Here is a 22,052-nt window from a genome sequence, read left to right on the forward strand (position 1 = left end):
TGAATGCGTTTTCTACATTCCCTTGCAAACAAACAAGCGGGGCAGAGCTGATTTTGGACGTCGTATAGGATTGAATGGCCATTATTTGAAGTTCGTTATGCTGAAATGAAAGATAGCATGAGATGAATATGAAAAAATTTAGCGCTTATCATCCCGATTGTTATAATGGAACGGTTTCCAATAACCGCATGGTCGTTATAACGAGTGGCAACTGCACAATGAGAAGGGAAAATATACCAAGAACATTTTTTTTAAATTTCAAATTGCTTTTATATTTTGGGCAAACTAAGGAGAGCATTTTATAACCGTCCACTCGAGTTAACAGCTCTGTATCGTCAATGTTGCTGTCGGAAGGGCATAAAATGTTCAGCTTAAAAATTATACACAGTGTTATTTCCTGACAAAAACTATTCGCACAAATATGGAGGATGACAGTTCATAATTCCGTATATTCGTATGTTCGATTGGGCAGTACCATTAGATTTGAATATCTGCGTCGTCGAATGACGTATCACCATTGTAGTACCGATTGACATTAATAATGCATATTGAAAATTTGTGATTAGAGGGCTGATTCGTGATGTGGCTAAATCATACGTGACATATGGGGTCGAATCCGATTCTCAATATTTCCCTAAGAAAATCTCCTCACTGACGCCATTGTACCAAACAGAATAAGGAGGCTGCGTAGAATTTGCGGTTAGATTGTAAATCTGATATATTTGCACAGCCTTTATTTACAATTCATAAAAGTATTTCATAATTTTGAGTAGAGGTCAGTTTTATTCTTCTACGATTTGTAGAAATCTTGACCTACTTCCTTTGCGTTATATATAACGGGGTTTTTTTCCCGGTGTTATACTGTTTTTGAACAGCAACAAAAGCTTGCGCAATTTCACCCTTGCCGCATTATAAAAGTAGAATAAGAGTAAAATGACATTAATTCAAAATAAAATTATAAATTTAAGGATAATAATAAATAATTAGCATGTAAATTATATGGGATGTGTCGTTTTCGTTCTAACTAAAGACAAAACACTCCTGAAGAAGCATTTTATTTACTTCATCACGAAATTTTTCGATTCTTTACCACCCGCTATTGTTAACATTAACTAATTTATTACCCTATAAAAACACAGGAAGTGTAATATTTATTTTCAGTCAATGACATCGAGAGTTTCTTTTGATTTTTTCTACTCTGTCTACTTATTCAGTTAAATTATCAATCGATTCAACCTTACATATTGCATTATTATTCTGATTTTTATTACAGTTGAATACCGTTTTAACGAATACCGTTGTAGCGAAAATCTTGTTTTAACAACGAGCACTTTTCTAATTCCCCAGATAAGTTTACTTAGGAACAATGCAAAAATATGTAATTCCTTTATAACGAAATTTCATTATACCGAAGTGGTATAATAATTATACCACTATGGACTTGGAGTTCTTTAAAACGGGATTCGACTGCATTAGTACCAATCTGAATATCCTACAATGTGTATTTTATGTAACTGCACTCCCTCCTGTTGCCAAAAATGCTACGAAATATAAATGTGTGAAAGTATTACGCCCATATTTGATTTTTTTTTCTTTTGTATTAACCACGGCTTTTTAAATTATTTCTTTTATTTTTCTCGCAGAAATTGCCTTTTTTTTTCCATTTGTTTGTTCATTAATATTTGATATGTATTTTTGTTCGTTCTATCATTCATTATAAATTTGCCATTTGCCAACCAGTGTATAGGTCTCGTGACTCCTTGGATGATTTTTTTTTTCTCATTTTAAATTTTTGTAGGAAATGAAATTAATAAATTGAAATTGAATGCCTTTTTTTAAACAACTAATACATAACAAATTATCTAATTTGGTACTTTAAAGTGCCATCAGTAGAAGAAGGGTTAAAGAGATACGGTCAAACCCTTGTTAGCGGGTGACTCGGATAACGCGTCACTCCGCTTACCGGGTCACTTTTTGGAAAATCCGATTGTCCTCTACGGCGCCCAAATGTTGTTGAACTCCTAAACATATAACGAGTCTTCTTACACCGCTTCAGGGGCCACTTTTGAGAAAGATACTCTTCAAAAATTTTCATTTGAATCGGAAATTTCTCAAACACCGTGTTGCTAACTTGATAAGCTCAACGGTCACTCTTGTTGGTGGTTTTCCCGCCATTCTACAGAGCTTGTCTCCAATTTGAGTAAAGACTGGTGGGCAGGGCAACAGCCTATTCATCCAAACTCTTTTAAAAATGAGCCCAAAATATAACTTTCATAACCTTTTTTTTAAATGATTACGTTTTGTGCATCGCCTGACGATACTGGGAGCATTCGCATGGAAAAAAGTTGCTTCACGAAATTACCTAAACGCTCATATATCTCAAGAAGTACCCAACACAAGTCAGAAGCAATGGTACCGTCAGGTGCACATTGCAAAGGTGTATCATACCACAATCCCCCCTCCCCAATTATAGTTGTTTTCAAATTACTATAAATGAATTTAACTTTTATTCATTTTCCCGAAGAGCGTGATATTCGAGCGGTTATTATTATTATTTTTTTAAAACTAAAGTAACTTTTTTATAGCCCGAAAACTGGAAAAATCTTTCAAGTCCGATAGCTTTTATAATATTTCATGATTTTGGATCACAGAGTTCATTGAGATTTATATTGTAAATTTACTTGAATAAGTAAATTATTAAGACTGCACTCGTGTTAATTACGGAAATGTGATTTTCTGTGATGGGATACATCAATAGAGGAATGGGGAGCAGTGCGAGATTAGCGACATCATATCTTACTACATTTAGCGGGTCACTCCGCTTAAGACAGCGGTTCTTAACCTATGGGTCGCGACCCAAACTTGGGTCACCGGCTCTCGAGATGGGTCGTTGTTCAAATCCATTAACAACCAAGGACTCTCGGCTACGGGGTCCCGACTGAAACGTAATTCGCAGGGACTTTCGAGAAGGGTCGTACAAATCCACTAAGCCAGGGACTCGAGCTATGGATCACAACCCAGACTTGATTGGTAGAGGTTTCCGAGGTGGGTTATAAAAATCCACTAACAGATCTTGAGATTATGGATGACGGACAAACGTGATTCGCAGGGGGCTTCCGAGATGAGTCGTAAAAATCCCCTTACAGTCCTGTTATAAATGCACTCATTGAGTCACTAATTTCGAAAAACTGTTTGCAACTACGGTGACCATACGTCCTGTTTTTCCGTATGGAAGGTATGGTAAATGGGTATTGGTAAAACGGGACAACTCTGTTTTTCTTTCTCATATGATTCATTGTAAAATGCTCAATCTCATTCAATTGTTTTTAAAAACTATTCTAAAACGGAACTTTTTTCCTTTGCACTGAAAACTTGCATTTTCGTTATTCATCCATTGTGAGAAGTTACACTATTGGAATTGTCTAATGCGGGAAGGAGTTCTTAACCTACGGGTCACTACCCAAACTTGGGTCGCAGGGCTTCCAAGATGGGACACACAAATTCACTTGGAGCCAGGGATTCATGAGCTATGGGTCACGACCTAAAACTTGATTCAAGTGCCGTCTTGGGGGTCATTAAAGTAATACGTCAGCACTGATGGGCCGTTGCGGACTTTCTGACTTTTGACGACAAGGGGGGGGGGCGCTTGAATGATGCTTACGTCATCAACTACCCTTTGTAAAATATTAAATATTCTTAATTGCATCTTTACTGAGTGTAAAAAAAAGAGAAAACCTTTTCTTAGTTTGTCGGCACCTGCGTTAATATATCCATCCTATTGATAATTCCTTTATAGACCCACTTTAGTGATGCCTGAATGTTCCGCGGTTCCGAATGTTCCCTTCAAGTGCTCTAGAAATGGGATGCGGGCAACTTAATGTCTCTAGAAATGTGTCGCGGGCCGTTTAAGTGCTCCAGAACTGCGCCGCGCGTCACTGACGCGATCCGTAAATATGCCGCGAATCACATAAGTAATTTGCGAATTGCGGCGGGTAACTTGAGTGATTTTGAACTGCACTGCTGGTCACTGGTGCTTCAAAACTGTGCTACATACCACTGAAGGAATCTCTAAATGTGCCACGGACCGTTTAAATTCTCTGGAACTGTGCCGTGGGTCACTCAAGTGATCTGTAAATGTGTCGCGTGTCACTCGAGTGATCTGAAAATGTGCGACGGGCGGTTTAAATGCTCTGGAATTGCGTCACGATGCACTTAAGCGATCGGTAAACCTGTCACTTAGTTCATTTTTGCAAAATTAGGTTTGAGATGGCTGACCACATCAGATAACCACGAGGACCACATTTAACACGCGATTCACAAGCATATGTGGGTTTAGAGGGTAGGTCGCAATGAATTTCTTAGAAATTTTCAAGCAATTTCTTAAACTTCAAATAGCGTTGAAATTAACAGAAATTGATTGTAAATAACACAAAGTTTCTTCCGATGTTTTATTTTTTTTTTAATTTTTTTTTTCAGCAAAAAAGTGAATTTTCTGTGTGATGGGGGACACGGAGGACTTGTGCCCCTCCTTCCCCGCGGGACTTCTGAGGTGGGTCGTACAAATTCACTTTCGGCCTGGGATTCTGGAACATTTATGGTCCATGACCCAAACTTGATTCGCAGGGGCTTCCTATAGATGAGTCCATTTGCAGTCTATTATAAATGCAATGCGTTACAGTTTTTATTGATTTCGAAGAATAATCAGTCCCATAGGTTGCGAAGCTGATCTTGTTGATTTTAGGACGTGACTGAAAAAGTGAAAAATCCCTGCACTAGGTCATCCCAGTAAATAAAAGAAAATAAAGCTCAAATTTTCGAGTGCTAATTGCTCATCTACCGAGTGACAGCAACAATGGTGTTCAACAAATGGGTATCGCATTCTCGATCTTCAGTAAAATCTTGCAATGCGCGCTTCTGTAGTATTGAAACATCTGTTGAAGATCATTCGAATTGCCGATTTCACTCCGGTAAGACGCGTTCGCGTCTGGCCTCCAAAGAAAGGCCTCTCTTTGAGGTCTAACCCAGACTGAAGTAAGTATAACAGTTTCTTGGGCTTGGGATTGACATGGTTAGGTAGCTTTGGAAGGATTTCCCAATGTTTTCGTTTGATATTTTTGTGGCTTGTTGTCCTCCCTGTTAGATGGGGCTCAGCTCTGCGGATCAGCGAGGTGCCGAGTATCTTTATCTCTTGGCTGGTTGAGTCGAGAACCCTTTGAGTTCTCGAATATCTCTCGCATCATTGGAGGTCAGTTGCTCAGCCACTTACATTTAACATCGTCGTGGCAATGGTAACACGGGCTAGTGTCTTCTAGTCACTGTGCCACTTGGTGCCGGGTTTTGAGGAGGTGGGTTTACTGGTCCAGACAGCGCTGAGCTCAAATCATTTCATTCAAAACTATACGCAAATGTACACATTTAACATACGGGATCTCGTAGCCGAGGCCGACTACACATCCGCTTAATGTACCGGAAGTCTCTTGCCCGGGGGTCCCGTGATACTGTTTAGACCAGTGGTTGTTAATGTTTGGAAGCCCTCGGCCCGGTTGTTTTTCACTTCTGAGCGGAAAGACCGGTCATACACGTGACTCTGATGGGGATATAAACGGAAAAAAGTAAAACGGCAAATCATTCATGATGTCAGGGCCCAGTGGTTGAGTGACACTGGTTTAGATTGTCCTACATACAGGGTGTGTCCCTAAGTCCTAATTTGGCCTTTGCCCCATCAAGTTGTCGGGGGAATGGTTCAAATTTAAAATGATGCTCAAAATGTATTCCGAAATCACATCGTACTATTTTTTAGAGTGAAAATACATTGTGTGAACAAATAAAAAAAAATCTAAATCTCTTCATATGGACACCCTACTCTCAAAAACACAATAAGAAAGTTGTTACCCTGTCTTTTCTGAATCTAACAAAAAAGAACAAAAAAAATCATGTTTCTAAGTGCAATATACGATGCGGTATTTTTGAATTCAAAAATCGTTGAAAAGTTATGAAAGAACAGCATAAACTAACGGACACACCGCTTTTTCTCTGTCATTTATCTTTTTTCAGTTAATATTACGCTTAGAAACGCGATTCTCGTTTTTTTTTGGCTTCAGAAAGGACAGGGCAACAACTTTCTAATTCGGTTGTTTAGGATAGGGTGTCCGTATAAAAATTTAGGTTTTTTAAATTTTATGACACATTGTATTTTCACTGTCAAAACTGGTACAGAGCGACTTATAAACACATCTTTAAACTGTAACCACAAGCCCCTACGACGAACGGTTGTCGTCGTAAAAGCCGACTAGGACTTGCAGGACAAACTATATAAACTTGTCTAATTTTCCCTCGTCGTATGCATAAAATAAAATGATGTAATTTAATTCAAACTGTGAAGTTATTTCACATTGTAATGGCGACCAAAGTCCCACGGTTGTTGTCGTATGCGAAAAAGGGAGACCAGAGGGAGGTCTTCAACGCAATTTGTAATTGTGACGTCGAATGGTGCAATAGAGATCATTATCTATAAATTAGGGCTTCTATGGATCCAAACTTGGGCCACATGGACTTCTAAGAACATACCGTACAAATTCACTTACATCCAGGATTCTTGAGGTGGGTCACGACCCACAATTGATTCGCAGGGACTTCGAGATGGATCGTACAAATCCGCTTACAGCCAGGAATTCCTGATCTACGGGTCACAACCCAAAAGTGATTCGTTGGAACTTCCTAGATAAATTGCGCAAATCCACTTCAAGTCCAGTTATAAATGCACTTATAGCGGCAATAGTGTTAGTAATTAAAAAAAAAACCCCGCACCCATGTGGGTCACGAAGCTGAACTTTTGTTTATTTTGGGTCGCGGCTGAAAAAGGTTAAGAACTCTTGGTTTAAAAAGTCATATTTTTTGCTTTTCCAAGAGTGACCGGTTTATGAGTTCGACTGTGAAGCCGAGCGAAGAACTGCAATAAATTAGGAATATTTATTGTATTCCTATTTTTTGGAAAAAATAATTTTTCGTTAACAAATTGCACATTTAGTGCCCGAATTGTATAATTCATTGCTACTGTAAATAATACAGAACATGCCCACATACTTGACATTTGAAGAAAAGTTTTATTCAAATTATCCACGTCAACAAACGACGTGGATTCTTATGTTGATATTTAGAAGGAGAAAAGAAAAACTATCCGCAGCACATAGCTTTGCCCCTTCTTAATTATTTATTAAAAATTGCTTTTGGTCGTGTGTTGTATATTAGTTGGTGTATTTCAGTGTTTTGTTTACATTGTAAATTTTATTTGACATTAAGAATTTTGTTTTGTTTGTGTTGTAATGTGCGCGCGCGTAAGTTTTTAATGTTCTGTTCATTTTGTATCATTATTCGACATTCCTAAAAGAAACGCGATTCTCTTTATCCTCTTACAGGCATTAATTTGCCTCTAGATGATGAATATGATTTCTTCTATGAAAGGAATGAAGTAATTTCATTTGATCAGGATGCGATACGTGACGAAATACGACTCGGTTCAACCCATGTCTGGGAAATGCTGGTTTTGATCGCGTTTGGAAACGTTGAAGACACCGTTGCTGTCACAGCGTAGGGGGGGGGGGGACAAACGTATATCATTTTTACCAATACTGTCTTGTTCACGAGTTATGACAAATTTTTATCTTTAGGAAACTCATTTCGTCGCAAGCGCGAACGATGCCGCTCATTATTATCATCGTCGTTTGTTCGTTGGAATTGGCTCGGCGGCATTCTTCATTCAGCTTGTTGTTATAGTGCGACATCTCTCGTCGTTGATTCTTCTTCTTCCAATTTCTCCCCGTTCCTCCCTCCCTCCATTTTCCCCATGTGACCGATTCGGATTAGGAGAACGCCATAAAAGTCGTTTGAATTTCTGAGGGTGAATTTCAGAAACAGGAGAAGGAGGAAGCTCTCTCTCTCTCTGCATGAGCCAGTCTTATTACAAGTGCGCAAAAGGAGACAGAGAGAGAGAGAGAGAGAGAGATGTGCAAAACAGTTGCGATGATGCGACCATCCAGATTAAGGAAATAATGAAGTTGGGGTAATTAGCGACGCTAATGAGGGCTCAGCTGTTGTCCGGAGAACTAATTAAAGCGGCGTCATTCCAGTATTACGAATAGAAATGGCTTTATTATTATACTCCGAAAAGAAAGATAGCGCTTATTCCGTCTAATGGTCCATTTAAGGGCTTTGAAGATATGTCTTGCGGGCGGGCGACTTCCAGGATGGGGCGCACACACACCGCCAGGTAGTGCTTTGATAAACGACCTAATCGGAGACTAATATTATCCTTATTATACATTTGCGACATTGCAGATACTTAAAGAAGTCCCTTTCCTCCCCTTCCGAAAAATCATTTATTGCTGTACGAGAGATAGACGCATCGTAACGTCTGGTGTTCCCATCCGGATATAACGAGCTACTGTCCTCCTCCTCGGCTGATTGAACAACCAATTTTTGTCTTTTCTTGTACGCATTGAAAGGCGGGAGAACGTCAGACGCGCGCTTAAAAGTGTTCCCTTTCCCGTTTGGTTGCGCGCGTATTCATTAACGCCACCGTCGCATCCTTGCAAAGTTTTCATGTTAATCGAATTGAAATTTCTTCTGGGTATCCTGTAAGTCTTAATTGGGCTTTTATCTCGTCACCCGTTCGTCGTAGAGGCTTGATTTCAATTTAAAAAATGCTCAAAAATTACCATGTACCAGTTGTGGAGTGAAAATACAATGTATCATAAAATAAAGAAATATAAATTTTTATACGGTCCCCTGTCTTCTAACTTCCAATTAGAAAGTTGTTGCCTTGTCTCTCCCGAGACCAACAAAAAATTCCAAAGTAAAGTCTTACATGGCATCTCGTCGTAAGTGGAGAAAGGGACAAAACAAGTATTTCACGAAGGGAGGCGTAGCTGTGTCAGAGACATGTTTATGTTGGTGTTGGAATTGAAGTCTGGGGGAACTCTCGGCCCCACTTGATCGGATATACGGATACCCCTACTTAAATGGATAAAATCTGCTGGAATCCTTATGAAAATTTCTCTCATAGAGAGATAATGTTAAAGTTTATCGAATAAGTTCAGTAACTTTACCTCGCTCAAATCCAATATCGCGATTGCAATACACATCAAATACTATGTATACAATATTTTTATTGGACAAAACATTTTTGGAATTAATGGCAAATATGTTGCAAAGTTGACTCGGAGGAAACCCAGACTCGAGAGTGGGTACTGGCGTCGAAGACATGAACTTAGACCGCGGGAAATTTCAACTCCGAACCTATCTCGTGACATAGTAGCTGAAGACACGAACATTACCGAAGATGATTCAGAGCTTCGGCTGTTACGTTACAATAAGTCTTTTTTTATATGTATATTCAATAAGAACAAAAAATAAATAAACCAAATAATAGTGAAACAAACAAATAACGATAAATAAGCCAAAAAGAGCAACAGAAACAATGAAAATTGATGAAAAAAATTAAAACGATGAAAAAGATGTCACGGAAATGCGCACGAAGTCACGAATAGGGTGGTGCTTCCCTAAGTTCATGGCCTGGTGCGTCCAAGTATCTAAAAGTTGCCTTCGATAGTTTATTTTTTTGCTCTCTGTTGAGCCCATAGAGGCCGCTAGCTTTCTCGATGAAAAGTGAACATTTTGGTTATTGTGTGATCATTGAAATTCAATATAATTTTTATTTCATTTTTTGATTTATTTCAGAAGCCTTATTAATTAATATTGATGATTCAACAGTTTAAAAAGATAAAGTATTCTAATAGTATGCGGAAATGCCCACTCCACTTGTTAATATAATATTCCTCGTAAAACTGGTTATTTCTGGAGATGATGATTACAAGGAAGAAAATTCTTCTCTGTCCCCACGGGGACTCTAACGCCGATCTTTCATATAGTCTTTCGAGGAATTTTGTATTAACAAGCGGAGAGGACCTTTCTATATACATGTCGCTATTTTGTGGCCTGTGTCATTTACGAGCTATTAGTTGATTGCTGCCGCCGTTCATTACGGAGCCTTTCAACACGTATATACGCTCCAAGGGAGAAACATTCTATCTGTTTCCATAGTTTAGTTGGTAGAGCACTCGTCCGATCGGGTTTTGAGTGGGGGTAGAGATGAATTTTCTTCCTTGTAATCATCATCTCCAAAAATATAACCAGTCTTTCGAGGAATCTTGTATTCTAATGGTGTTAAACAGCTATTGAATTATTCCCCGCATAATCGAATACTCCTCTTAATCAGATAATCGTATGTCCTGGAAGCGTTGATATCCGTTTGACGCGGGGCCGACAGTATATTGCAACCTATTTTTTATTCCCGGTGGTTTAATCGTGATTTTGGGGCATCCGTGTTCTTTTCCCCCATCATTACTTCGGTCAATCGAGGTTCGACTGCAGTGGTTCTCAAACCTTTGTCACCCGCGGCTTCCTTGCCTGGTTCACGGTTCATTTGCGGCTCCCCATAATAATTTAGTGGATATTTTCGCTTATAAAAAAAGCACTTCAAAGCATAAATAGGTACATAAATGAATATTTTCAGACGCCTCTGACAAAGGTGGACGACGCCCCTAGGAGCCACGACGCACACTTTGAAAAACACTGTTCTACTGCATTATTTTTTCACCTGTTTCGATATATCTTGCAACTGATAGTTACCAGGAATCGGTAGACGACATGCTGACCCTGTTCCATCACTTTGGCTGAAATTTGCAACCAAAAAAAGATTCTTCTCTTCCCTTTCCCCCGTATGGATTTCTTCCCAGAAAATAATGGCAATGTTGGTAACACGGAGAACGTTTCCATCAAAACGTAGCCAGTATAGAGCAGGGAAAATGGTCAACCTCGATGCTGGCCGATTGTTGTAGGACAATTGTAAGAGATGCACCATATGCCCAGTACAAGAGCAATGCAAAACAAAGTAACGCGTCAGATGCCGATAAATGGATTAATTGTGTGTTTGTTTTGTGTTTTCATTAGTATTAATGTTGTGTCAATATATTGGCGAGGTTTAAATATAATTGAGTTTTTTTTACATATTTTTATTTTGTTTTCAGTATGCTCTTGTTATGTTTCAATGTATTGTACTACTATACGTATATATATTTATTAAACTATATTAAAATATATTTATTAGATATATGTACTAAACGCGCAATTACGAAGAAAAAAGGGAACCCAATCTAACTTTTTTTGGTTTGTGTCAGCACATGAAATAATACAATAATAATTGACTGGGTTTTTTTAATCAAAAACGAAGAAAGTTTGTCAAAATTTACTGTCTAGTGTTATTATATGAATTATATCGAAAATGAAAGGAAAATATATATTTTTTATAAGAAACGAATGATGAATATGACGAATATTGGAGTTGATTAATAGAATTCGGCCGACCAGTTTCATTTTGAAGTGCGTCGCGAAACAATGTCTCGAGCTAATTCATTAACATGGTGGTCGACTAAAAGCCGAGAAGTTTCAAAAGTCGGTTTTCGATGGTCCTGTCTCATGAATGTTTTTTTTTTGTTGTTGTTTCCATTTGTTGTCTTTCTTTTTACTTCTTCTAGCCACTGTTTTGCTTCTGAGCCAATTACCGACACGAGATAATCTTCGGCATTCGATTAGCTTATGCCCCCGTGCGATATATTTCCAACTTTACGTAGTATCGTAAATTGACGAAGAGAACGTTTTTTCTTCACTTTGGCGCTTCGATCTCGAAAAACAGAGCGAGAATTCATTGATCGCCGCGTTTACTTTTCAATTCAAAGTCATTTCTTTTAAGATTCGAGCTCCATTTCCCTTCGATCGTCTCATTTTCAATGCTTCTCCGATTAACACTTTACCATTAAAAAATTGAGTATCATTTAAATAATCATGTATACTCACTTTAAAACAATTTTACTTATTCGAATCATTCCATTTCTAAAACATTGTTCTCTCGTTTCATTTACCATTCACCATCAGCTAGTAAGATCAATGGAGCTAATGAAAAGTGGAAATGGCTAAGGTGTTGTGCAACGGCTCATTTAAATTTATAAAAAAAAGGACCAATCTGCATGTAGAAGTTACCAGAAGAGAAACATATTCGGTAACGTTCTCTGAATGGTGCCCTACTTTTTTTTGTAAATGGGTTGAAAAATACATCTGAAACGCACTTACACTTAATTAAGATCCCATGTTAAACATTGTTTTATATATATATATGGTTTATATACATACATTGACGATAGGTTTAAGATATATTGACGATTAGATAATCTTCAACTGCAAACAACTTTCACGAAATCAGTCAACAAATCCTAACACAGTAAATCTTGAAAAAACTAATCACAGCAATAATCAAGCTGATTTCCTTGACTTAAAAATAAACATTGCTAACAAAATGGTTTCAACTGGTATCCACAACAAAAGAAATGGCTTTAATGACAAAAAATACGTTTTCAAACATATTTCATATAATGACAATTCTAATATCAGCAAAAAGGTTTTCAAAAAGATATTGTATTTTCTCAACTATCTCGCATCAAACGTATCTGTAATAATGCTAACGACTTTCAAAGTGCATTAATAATCATAAAAAAATAGGCAACGCAATTTTCCTCCACACACTTTGGACTTACTTCCTCTTCACACCAATAACTATTAACTTCAAATTGACCGCCAACGCTATAGTATGTGTTTTCAACTCCTGCATCTACTTTTATTAGAATTCTATGATTTGACTGCATTTATTGCTTATATTTTTTCTGGACAACATTTTTTGGATTTAACGTTTCTTATTCTTTTGATTTTTCTATGATTATTGATTTCATTGATACAATAGCAGGACGTCGGGGGGAGGGAATTGAACATTTGTTTACATTTTCGGGCTCAAATGCTCTCAGAAATGTTCTGGTTTAAGCTAATGTTCCCCCCCCCCCCGATGAGAACCCTAGCCATTGGCTTCGATGAATTTATTTTTAAATTTTTCAATTTTCATATAATGCTTTCAAGTTCTATTTCTTCTCATCATCAGTTTGGTTTTAAATTTTTCATATATATATATATATATATATATATATATATAACAATGAATATTTTACAATGTATATATATGTATAACATTGTATGGCATCTTTTTCTTAGCTACTTCGTTGGGAATTTTGCCTGTTGTGGCGTTGTATTTGTATATATTTTGGTCGTAGGCACATTACTATCAACCCAAAAAACCCAAGACCGCAGTTGATACCTGGTGCGCATCTAAAATTTACAATTTTTTAAATGGTGTATCGTATCTCATAAATGAGAGATTTTGAGCTGACCTCTGTGGGGAAAAAAATGCCCTATATTTTTACATATTTTTGTTCGGCACTTTTTTATTAATTATTTTTTTTAATTAAGAGCTTGTATATTATGTTTAACTTGAGATACGTTCGCATACCTGTATATTTCTGTGTCGTATATACGTACTACCCGCTTCGTTTTTGTGAATTTTTCTGTTTCAGATCGTGTTCGGTTTGATATCTTCACGCTAGTTGCCTGTAAATATTCGATTTTTTGATCACTTAAATGTTCCGAGATGTGTCTGTACTTTGTATGCCACCTTGCTAGGGCATTTATTCCAAAGGAATGAATTTTTTTCATATTCGGTAGCGTCTCTCGCCCTCTAACAATAGACTCCTTTAGCCGTTTCAAACCCTGCACGCACAGTGGGGGTTAAGTCTTGAATAAAGGATTGTGTAAATTAAATTTTTAGTGAATTGTTTTGGTGAATATGATCATTAGGGATGCTTTCATCAGAGGGTTGCACTTGAAGCTGGACTTTCGGGGGATTTTTAAGATGGCTTTCGGGAAAAAGTGTGATTTATTACATAAAATTTAGCAATAAAATTCTAGGAAAACAATTTTATGTGAAGATGAATATACCCTGCATCATTTTGACTGAAAAAATTTTAACGAAAAAAGAGGTTTATCACACAATACGGTTTGGTGTATCACACTAAACGTAGCGAAACCGAAATCTTCATCAAAATTTTCGATGATCAGGTGGTACCAAACAGCGATATTATTAGATGTTCTCGGAAGAACTAAAATGTGTGACGAGTTAAAAAATATATTGAAGGATATTTCGAGGGAAATATAAAAATATTACGTTATAGCGATTTCAAAATCTCCTTAGAAAACGTCGTTACGAAGGGGTATATCGTAGTAAAAGATATCGTTGTGTATAGAAGGGAATTAAACATTAGACTAGGTGATTCCAAACAAGATTTGAAGAAATATTGTTGTAGAGGAAGTTATATATATATATATCGAGTACCGTTGTAGCGAGGTTTTACTATATTATAATATTTTGCTATTTTTAGTGCCCGAATTTCTGAATTCTAACTGATACGGCTGCAATAGCCATAGAAAAAGTAGATGGTCTGTTGTCCTAAACGACATTCTGGCAGGCTCTAAAAATATAAGCTGTACGCAATGTAAAATTCCACTTTTGTGGTTCAACGATTGATATTTGTATCAAATACACAATATAGGACTACACAAAGGAAATATACGGCGTCAGAAAGTTTACAGCGAAGTTCTTTGCAATTCTAATCCTATTCTCATAGATTTGATGTAAACGTAACCCTTTATTTAGAATTATCCCTTCTCTCTGTGTTTGTACGTGTAGTTACTGCACTTCGATATTGTGCTTGGTCAACACGTCTCCACGAGTTAGTTAATTATTTAATTTAATGTCACACCGAGAACGCTTTCGGAAAGGGATATATATATAGCTTTAAAAAAAAAACATTTCTTGTACAAAAACAAAGAATAGAGCCTGATAATCAATAGCCCTAATACGTGATGATTGATAATTAATTACCCTAGTGCATTTGGCAATCGATATCTGAAAAAAGTTATTTATTTCGTCCGAATGCATGGATTTGCACTTACGTCGTATACAAAAATCATCGTTTTCTTTCAATTATTTCATGATTTAGACGAAAGTTTGTGCGGTCGAGATGCATTAAATTAGCGTTTTTGTTTGGTTTCAGACTCGGGTTCGATGCAAGAGAAGCCGAGCCAGAGCGGTGCTGCAGCCGATTCTCCGGCGGGAGGAGACCACTCTCCGGACGATGACCCAAAGAAGAAGAAGAGGCAGAGGCGGCAGAGGACGCATTTCACGAGTCAGCAGCTGCAGGAGCTCGAGGCCACCTTCGCCAGGAACAGGTACCCGGACATGTCCACGAGGGAAGAGATCGCCATGTGGACCAACCTAACGGAAGCCAGGGTCCGGGTGAGCTAAACCTTCCTTTCCCCCATATCCGCATCTATTCTATGTTTATTTATTTTCTAGCTCGAAAATAGCAATAGGCTATACCAGCGGTTCTCAACCTTTTCTGACTCGCAGAGCCCTTTCCAGTGAATAATTTCTATGGCGGAGCCCTTTTTAGTACATTATTCATATGGCGGTACCCTTTAGGCCCCCCTTTTTTTTTGTTTGTTTATTAAATTTATTGATTTATTTTATTATTCTCGAGTGGCCGCGGAGCCCCTGGGAAGTGCACACGGAACCCCAAGGGCTCCGCGGAGCACCAGTTGAGAACCGCTGGGCTACACCAATGAATATGTGCCAACGGTGTTTCATCTCATGAGAAGAAGAGCGAACGTTGCCATAATACTAATATATTTTTTATTTGTAATTTTATGCTTGGCTCTTCCATGATTTTCGTAAACGTGTTATAAAAATATGATACATGAGCGAAGCTTGTTAATTAAATTTAACATGGAAAAAAAAAATTTTTTAAAGCCTTTTTTTAATACAGCCACCTAGTTGGGCTAATGGCGTGTTGCGACTGTTGAATATCGTAATGGCTGTATATTACAGGGTATCTGGATCAAATGTCTCTATCTATAATCAGTTCCTGCATTTCAGAAGTTGAAAGGAATGAAATAACATTGGGATACGCACTGTATCATAGACGCGGCCGCAAGTTTTGACGTGAATACTTTCTTTGTGCCTTGAATCGCGTGGTAGGCAATGACATAATTAAATTGGTATCATCAGATTAGTCTTTGGTGGAATAGCTAACCGGTGATACACTAATGTCTTGCGAACCTCTCGAGATATAGCGCAAAACGATTTCGTTGCGGAAGTGCCTGAGGCTCAGACCAGAAGAGGTATTGAAATCAGAGTGGTATCATTGGATTTGTCTTAGAAATGCTTATCCGGCAACATCATTGACTTCTATCTCCGTTGCGAACCTTTTGAGATGTAGCATAATACAGTTTCGTTTCTAAAACGGGCCGCAATCCTGGTGTCTAGACCAGAAGAGGTAATAAAACCAAATAGATTTGCCTAAATGTGATCTACCCGCAGACATCAAAACACTGATATATAGGCCTACTGAATACTTCTTGAGAAATGATCGTTTAAATTATTTCATTACGCAACTTTTTGCGAATACACCCAGTATCGTCGGATGATTCAAAAGACGTATTTACGTCAGAAGTATATAAATCGAAAGCGACAATCGAAAAAATTATTGTAAAATAATCAGTGCGCTTATACGTGGGCTCTTTTTTGTTGCCCGGACGAAAAATGGTCCAATGACCATATAACATGGAAGCGCGCATCTCGCAATTGTTTGTGAGATTGTTTCTTTGGCACTTCAAAAACTGCTTGGTAATTTCTGAGCTCCAAATTCTGTTGTTGTTCTCAGGCGTCATTTGAACATCGCGTCGACAAATTTTTAGTCATTTTTGACCCCCTCCCCCCACCACCAGCAAAAGTCAACAAAATTCCGACCCCTCCCCTTTGTCAGTACTATTTTGTGTTCAGCTCTGCCCCCCCCCCTCCTAACTGATATTGGAATCAAGAGACGTACGTGGAGACGTAAGGGGGGGGGGGGGTATGAGCCCACTATGCCGTAAAAAATATTAAAAAAAATTTAAATATCAGAAGGAAATACCCTCTGTATGCTATATCAACCAATTTTTGTTAATTTAAATTCTTTTCGAAGGTTGGTAACTCAAAGTTTCTCGGGAAGAAAATTTCTGTACCCTTCCCCCGAAGCCTTTTGTGCCCCCTCCGAGGTACTTGCCTGGTTGCGGTCACAGCTTTCCATCATAGAAGAAAATTCTTTTCATGAGTAGCAGTTTCTCTTTGCTTGTCCCGTAAATAATCGTAACTTGTTCCAAAAATTGTATAGGTGTTCGAACAGCACGCATCCGGTTATGTGTGGGAGTCTAGCAAATAACTCGAGAACAGTGTATGTGACGTGCTGAGTGGGCACAAAACAGGTTAGCCGATTCCCCCCCCCCCCTTCTTCTATAAGTGAAACTGGTCGGGGGGGGGGGGTGTGGTTTCCAGAGGTCTGAGAGGGTCTACTGGAGAAGGAGTTGAGTTTCGTAGAAGGGTTTTCAATGGGGGATGTTAGTTCGAGTGCCCACAAACTAGGGAAATGTTTTTCTCGTTTTTGGTATTCCCAGTAGAGACGCCATGAAGACTATTTCACATTTTTATAAAGGGTATTTGATGGCGACGTAGGCATAATTCCAATTCCTCTTCCCCCCCCCGTCATCAACAGTCACAGCAAATCTGAACCCCCCCCCCCCTCCATCGATGCTGACGTAATACTTGAATTGCTTTTTATTAGCCCTGTTGGACACATTGAATGCTGCTTCATCTAAAAAAAATCATTCTGGAGTAAATTTGTTTGCTATTCATGTGCGAGTCCACTGAGCGATTTGTTCATTTTTTTTCTCCTATGGTCATACCATTTCTCAATTTTCCCTTTTTCTTTTTGCTTGTAGCAATGGCATTGACTCTTTCAGAAAATTTGTCGTCAAACTCGTAGAGTTGGTCACCCAAGTTTTTTTGATATCGTCACCTATCCCTGATTTTTAATCACATCACTGTGTGAAATTAGGGTATGCCATAAATGTTGTCACAAGTTACTCTTTATGACCCATGAGTCAAATAATGCTTGTTTTTGTAATTGTCTCTTCTTTTTTTTTTCTTGTTCGGTTTTGTGTTGTTTTGTCCTGTCTAAATAAATAAAAATAAGGAAATAAATATTTGACAGGAGACATCCTTGTTGTAAGTAAGGAAAATAATCGAAAAAAAGGTTCTCATCATGGTAATCTAAGAATGCACGGACTGCGGGAGAGAGAAGGGCAAATATATAAGCTGTTTAGAGCATAATTTTCATGTAAGTTTTCAATCATCCGAACAGGCATCATAGCCTCTGGATGGTAAATATGCTTTACAAAAATTAATTTCGAATCTTTCTGTAACTTAAAATTAATAAACTAGACCTGATTTGATTTGAAAATTAGATCAATACAGAAATTACTGAAGAAAGTAGCAGTGGATTACTTCGCCGGCAAACGGAGAACCGGGGGGGGGGGGGGAGGTATCAATAGACTGGTGCCACATCGAATAAAGCAAGACAAAAAAATAAAGATTTCGCTGTAAAAAAAAACCGGGTTCCTAAGAGCCCCTTGAGGTGACACCAATTTCACATTATAATAATTCCATTCGATGTTTTGTATTTGTAACTATTGATATCTGTTTTTCGGATCGAAAACCCTCGGATACCGCTTCGTTCTCGGAATGTAAGATGTTGAATCAAAAGCTTTAGAAATATCGAAGAAAACGCTAGCACGCGTTTTGATACGTTTGAGATTGATTCAAACGAAATTTGAAGTCTGAGATAGAACTGTTATTGATGAATAACCTTCTCGAAACCCATGGTGACAATGATACAGAAAATTGAATTGATTTGGAAATTGTTCGTACAACTTTTATGAATGGGAATTAAGGGAGGAAAAATGAGTTAAAGCAAATTGTTCGATAGACACCTTTACAAATAGAGGGTTATCCATCCAAAGAGATGAGTATCATTCTTTCTGCAGAACCAATCTGTAGGCTGCTAGAAAACGCTGCTCCTTCGTTTAAAAATAAAAATGATATTCATTTGAATTTTTCTAACGCAATCAATAATCATTTGAAAGAATGTGACTCGGAAACTTCTTAAGAAGTTACGCGAATCGAACAGAAAAAAAAAAGACTATGGCGGAGACACAAAGAAAGAAATAAGAAATGATGAGAGAAGACGTTGATGCGAAGAAAATTGAAGAAGTTGCACGTGAAGAAAAGATGAAGAAAGAAGCTTAGGCAGCGTGTCGAATCCGTTTACTGTTAATTACTGAAGAGTCAAGACGAAACAATTCTTAATTGAGCAATTAACGACGGGTAATAATCTCGCCAAAATCATGCCCACGAATTGCAGACATACGCTCGCTCACTTCGCCGAGTGAAGGGCGCAGATTAAAAGAGAAGCTTTCGAGGACGGAGACTCTGGATTAAGTCGAGGATTAATGTGGCAACCTCCAGTTGCTCGCTCACCTGGTACTCGCAAAAGGAAGCGCGCCATTCCCCGAACCAACCTTAATCCCAAAAATAATTAAGAGCCGAGTCGTGAGAAAATGAGGTCGAAACAACACACGCACTCGCGCTGAATCGAAAGTGAAGCGCCCTCCCCCCCCCCTCTCTTCGTTATATACATACACATATGGGTAAATTCATTATTGTTGTTATGATAGTAGTTAGTAGTTACTCCTTCGCAAACTAATAGCGAGCGCTCTTTCTCTTCTCCACCTCAATCTCGAGTTTGCTCAAAAAGAATTTTCATTATGAATCGCAACAAAAATTCAGTTTAGACATTTCGGAATTCATCTTATGGGGAACTTCGAAAACAGAGACCACTGACGCTATCCATCTTCAAAAGCGGATTTCACTGTCTGTGGGCGCTATACAAATTTTGCCGCTCTTGTCCCATTCTAGTACAATTGTCCGGTCTAAGCAAAGCAAAAGCCCGCTTAGCCTCCCCGCCCCAGACTCTGCCACGAAGCTGGGCTGGAAGAGATCTCGGCAACGGAATAAGTCCAATGGCAAGTTCTGGCGTGCATTCATTCAGCCTCCCCGCCCCTGTAAATACGCTTCTCTCTCCAAGTGACTCATTTGGTATCGTGTTTGAACACTTTCTTTGTCTTTTTTTTTTTTGGTCACTGTTTTGGTCGTTCGCTGACCCAGATCCTCACTCTCTAGGTCACTCCCATGCTCACACAGTCTCCAGATTACTTTTTCGGTCTCTCCTATGCTCATTCACTCTCTAGGTCACTCTTTTGGTCATTCACTGATCTGGTCGTACTGTAAGTCACTCTTCTGATTATTCACATGCTTTCATACTGTTTTAGTAGTTCATGTGCTTACAAACGTTCTCGGTCACTTTTGGTCATTCACACACTGTTTTGGTAGCCCACATGTTTGCACGCACTATATGTCATTCTCACATGCTTGCATACTTTCTTGGACCACTCTTCTAGACTTTCGTTGACTTGGCCCCTCGTCTCTTGGTCAAGGGTTTTGGCCACTCCTATGCTCACTCCACTCCCCAAGTAACATTTCATCAGTCACTCACTGATCTAATCCCTGTCTTCATGTCATTCTTTTGGTCGCTCACATGCTTGCACATTGTTTTAGTCATTCACTGACCGTGTCCCTCGATCTCTGGGTGAGGGGGATTTATGGTTTTACCGCCTGTAACCTATAAAAAAATTTCTGTCCTTCTCCGTTCTACTAATTTTCTTGAACACTCATTCCTCAAATTAGCCGCCCTTCCAAACTTGCAGCCCCCCTCCTGGTTATGATGGCCCGCTAAGCCCCCCCCCCCGTAAATACGGTTAGGCCTATCTTCTCTCAGCTTTTAGAACTTTAAAGTTTTGGTAGCCTTGTCTGGGATAGCTTTTCTTTTCCCACCACGATAATTTATTTCATAGACACAACATAATCAGACCGACCAGGACTTACGGTTTACAACCGACTTACTTTTTTTCGAACCGTACATAGCTCTGCTCCTATCGCCGCAGAGGCAATTTTATTTCTGAAGAAGTGGCCAGGCTGTCAATCAATTATTTTGGAAACTGTGGTCTATGTAAGCTTCGAGCAGACGGTACTACTCTCTACATTTTAAAGACGAAATTGACAGTGGATGAGTGCTCCAATGTGTGCATTTAAATGTTGTGAAGCCTGTCACTCGCGGTGGCGAATTTTTTGAAAGAGGAGAAAGGTTTGTATGTAAGCCTCGAAGTGTTCGAACCCTAAGGACTGATGTATGAGCTAAGATTTCATGTCCAGATGAGGATGCGGTTTGAAAGGAAGAAAGCGTTGGCGTTTTTGATATATATGCAAATGCGGGCATGTGGTCAGCAAAAAAATATACATGCCCTGTCAAAATGTTCACATGCATGCGTGTCGGGCAATAAGTTTGTCCAGCGCTGGTCTGCATTATTGTAAAATAATATACTAGGTACGTTCGGTCCTTTGATGTTCCTTCAATGCAAAATAATTTACCGGATAATAGTTTATACTTACAATGTAAAAAATGTTGAAAACGTTTTTGCAGTCAGTGTACACATTCTCAGTAAACATTACATATATATTTTTTTTCTAATAACGTGATCCCCACGTATTCCCAAGGGATCAGCATGATCCGTCCAGGGAATTTGTTAGTGTTAGTAAACATCCATGCCCGAACCGGGATTCGAACCCAGACCTGTACAGTGAGAAGCTAGTTCCCTAACCACTCGACTGCCACGCGGTTCAACTCATTCAATAGATTTTCAGGAATTTAAGCTATAATTTTGTTCAAAGCCTGCTTATTTGTCATGACAGAATAAAAAAAGTGCAGGAACTTTCCACCAGGGGTTTTTTTGGTTGTTGTCATCGTGTAGCGTATGTCTTATTTAGTATACCTAGACACTTCTTCCATCGCTCTATCATCATCCATCCAAAAGTTATGAACACTCGAAGATCTCATATACAATGATATATATGCGCAGCCTCTTACAATCATTTTCAATCTCTACGAAATCATTTTGGGATGCCCGGGAGCAAAAATGTTATTCATAGAGAAATAGAGAACAGTAGAAATTCCACATAATCTTGAATAACTCCTGAAATATGGAAGATAGAATAATGAAAGTAGCGTAGTCAT

General features: G+C 38.5%; 1 protein-coding gene across 1 annotated transcript in view; it reads left to right on the forward strand.

The window, feature by feature from the left end:
* Nucleotides 1-22,052, forward strand: part of LOC149069359 (pituitary homeobox x-like) — a 97,866-nt gene that overhangs the window by 27,149 nt on the left and 48,665 nt on the right. Inside the window, exon 2 of the mRNA XM_089249827.1 lies at nt 15,045-15,286. Coding sequence (XP_089105953.1) covers nt 15,045-15,286 — 242 coding nt within the window. The remainder of the gene's footprint in view (nt 1-15,044; nt 15,287-22,052) is intronic.

The sequence above is a fragment of the Pholcus phalangioides genome, unplaced genomic scaffold, assembly GCF_987345545.1.
Source record: "Pholcus phalangioides strain wild (caught in Gottingen) unplaced genomic scaffold, Ppha-v1.0 ptg000022l_1, whole genome shotgun sequence".
Classification (NCBI taxonomy): Eukaryota; Metazoa; Arthropoda; class Arachnida; order Araneae; family Pholcidae; genus Pholcus; species Pholcus phalangioides.